Here is a 2,147-nt window from a genome sequence, read left to right on the forward strand (position 1 = left end):
ACATGTTCAGACTTTATTTCACGGTGATTGACAGACAGACTGGAGGTGTTAGTAGTGTGACGTACGGGGGCTCCCTTCAGCCTGTGGGCCTGACATCCCAGCCCAGCTGTGGGAGTTGGGGTGCCACACCCCAGGACTAGGTGCAGGAGGGGCAGGCTGGTTGGGATGACGCGATGTTGCAATTTAAGGCGTTTCTGGCTTCGCAGCCGTCTCTGCACCCACTCCTGGGCCTCAGTCAGACACCCGGCCGGCCCCCGTCCTTCTCGAACGAGGACCCCCCACTCCCACCAGGACGGGAGAGGGTTTGCCGTGTGGTGTCCTCAGCTGCCCTCGGGCACGATGAGCCCCCTCCCCAGACGTCAAGTAAACTCAATGCACTGAGAACTCTGGTTGGTGGTCAGGCATGGACGCCGGCTGCCCAGGCGAGCAGGCAACGGACACCAACACACCACACTGGCCCACTCCCTCTCAGGGTTCCTCCCGGGGCCCCGAGGTGTCGGGATGGGACACAGCCACGTCCCTGGTGGGCAGGGCCAGGGAGGTGAGGGCCCCCGACAGTCCTGGGCCTGGCCTCTGCCTCCAGCACCTGGGGCTGGCAGACACAGCGAGAGCAGGGATGCCGGTGGCCCCAGCAGGAACGTCATCTCTAAGTCACAGTATTGGCCCAGGAGGCCCAGGAGGGGCCGCCAGGCTCGAGGCCAGTCTGAGGCAGGCCGGCCCCTCCCAGTGGGACGAGGTCCAGCTCAGGGGAGGCCTGGGAAGGCCCCCTGCATCCGGCAGCAGCTCCCGGCTCTGGGGACCCAGACTGGCAGGGTGGGGCTCAATGTGTTGGGGGGGCTGCTGACAGGCAGGGAAGCCCAGCGGGAGGGGCGGGGACATGGTGGCCCGGTGGAGGGTGTGTCCTGAGGCTGCTGTCCGAGCCACGCCCTCCCTGTGGCCACGTCCGCCCCGAGAGCCCCGCGGCCCCGAGTTTGCCTCTGCAGCTCGCCTGCCTGGACAGGAGGGAGGCCAGGCCCAGAGTCCCTCCGGCCAAAACACAGGCAAGAAAATCATATCAAAAAAGCAACAAGTTTACAAAAATATAAAATAATTACAGCAGGGTGCGGGGCGGGCCACGGCGGGCTCACGGGGCGGGACAGGGCCGGAGCTCGGGCCTGGTGACTGCGTCTTCTAGCAGGTGCAGCGGCCGCCGTCCCACCACCACGTCCCGCAGGCAGCCCACGAAGCCCGTGCCATAGGCCTTGGGCAGGGCGGGGCCCACGGGCGGTCTCTCCAGGCCTCCTGCAGAGCAAGCACAGGCGGCCACCGCTGGGACTCCAGACAGCAGGCTGGGACGCGGGGGGCAAGGGACCCACCAGCACCGATGACCAGGTGAGTGACCGGGGGGACCTGGTGACCAGCGAGACCTTCTGGCCTCCTGGACCCACACCACCCTGGGGTCTGTCCCTCAGATCCTGAGACCCCCCCCCGACCTCCCCACTCACTCACCCAGCCACAGGGCTCCGTCTGTGTCCAGCTGCGTGGCGCCCAGCGGGGAGGAGCCGGTCACCGGGGCCTCATTGCCCACCTGCAGGGAGCCTTCCCTCTGTTCCCTGGGGTGAGGGGGGGAGCCATCAGGTGACTCGAGGCCCACCCTGCCGCCTCCAGGTCCTGAGCCCCATCACATCACCTCCAGGGGCCAGGACAAGGTGGCACTGACCCCAGGAGAGGGCCTGGGGGTCGGGTCAGGCCGTGTGAGCCAGGCTGTGCTGGAAGGGACACCAGGCTCAGACCAGGGGAACACGTCCCAGCAGCAAGGACCCCATCCAGGTCAGGTTCCCCAAGCACACTGCGGGTCCCCCCGTCCCTCCCCCTCACCAGCTCCGACTGCGGGTCCCCCGTCCCTCCCCCTCACCAGCTCCGACTGCGGGTCCCCCGTCCCTCCCCCTCACCAGCTCCGACTGCGGGTCCCCCGTCCCTCCCCCTCACCAGCTCCGACTGCGGGTCCCCCGTCCCTCCCCCTCACCAGCTCCGACTGCGGGTCCCCCGTCCCTCCCCCTCACCAGCTCCGACTGCGGGTCCCCCGTCCCTCCCCCTCACCAGCTCCGACTGCGGGTCCCCCGTCCTTCCCCCTCACCAGCTCTGACTGCGGGTCCCCGTCCCTCCCC

At 68.2% G+C, this 2,147-nt stretch overlaps 1 protein-coding gene across 1 annotated transcript in view; it reads right to left on the reverse strand.

Moving 5' to 3' along the window:
• The window catches only part of AGRN (agrin), a 53,231-nt gene continuing 51,084 nt past the window's right edge, over positions 1-2,147 (reverse strand). Inside the window, exons 26-27 of the mRNA XM_014543786.1 lie at positions 1,489-1,650; positions 1-1,281 (exon numbers count right to left, since the gene is read on the reverse strand). Coding sequence (XP_014399272.1) covers positions 1,124-1,281; positions 1,489-1,650 — 320 coding nt within the window. The 3' untranslated portion in view covers positions 1-1,123. The remainder of the gene's footprint in view (positions 1,282-1,488; positions 1,651-2,147) is intronic.

The sequence above is a fragment of the Myotis brandtii genome, unplaced genomic scaffold, assembly GCF_000412655.1.
Source record: "Myotis brandtii unplaced genomic scaffold, ASM41265v1 scaffold334, whole genome shotgun sequence".
Classification (NCBI taxonomy): domain Eukaryota; kingdom Metazoa; phylum Chordata; class Mammalia; order Chiroptera; family Vespertilionidae; genus Myotis; species Myotis brandtii.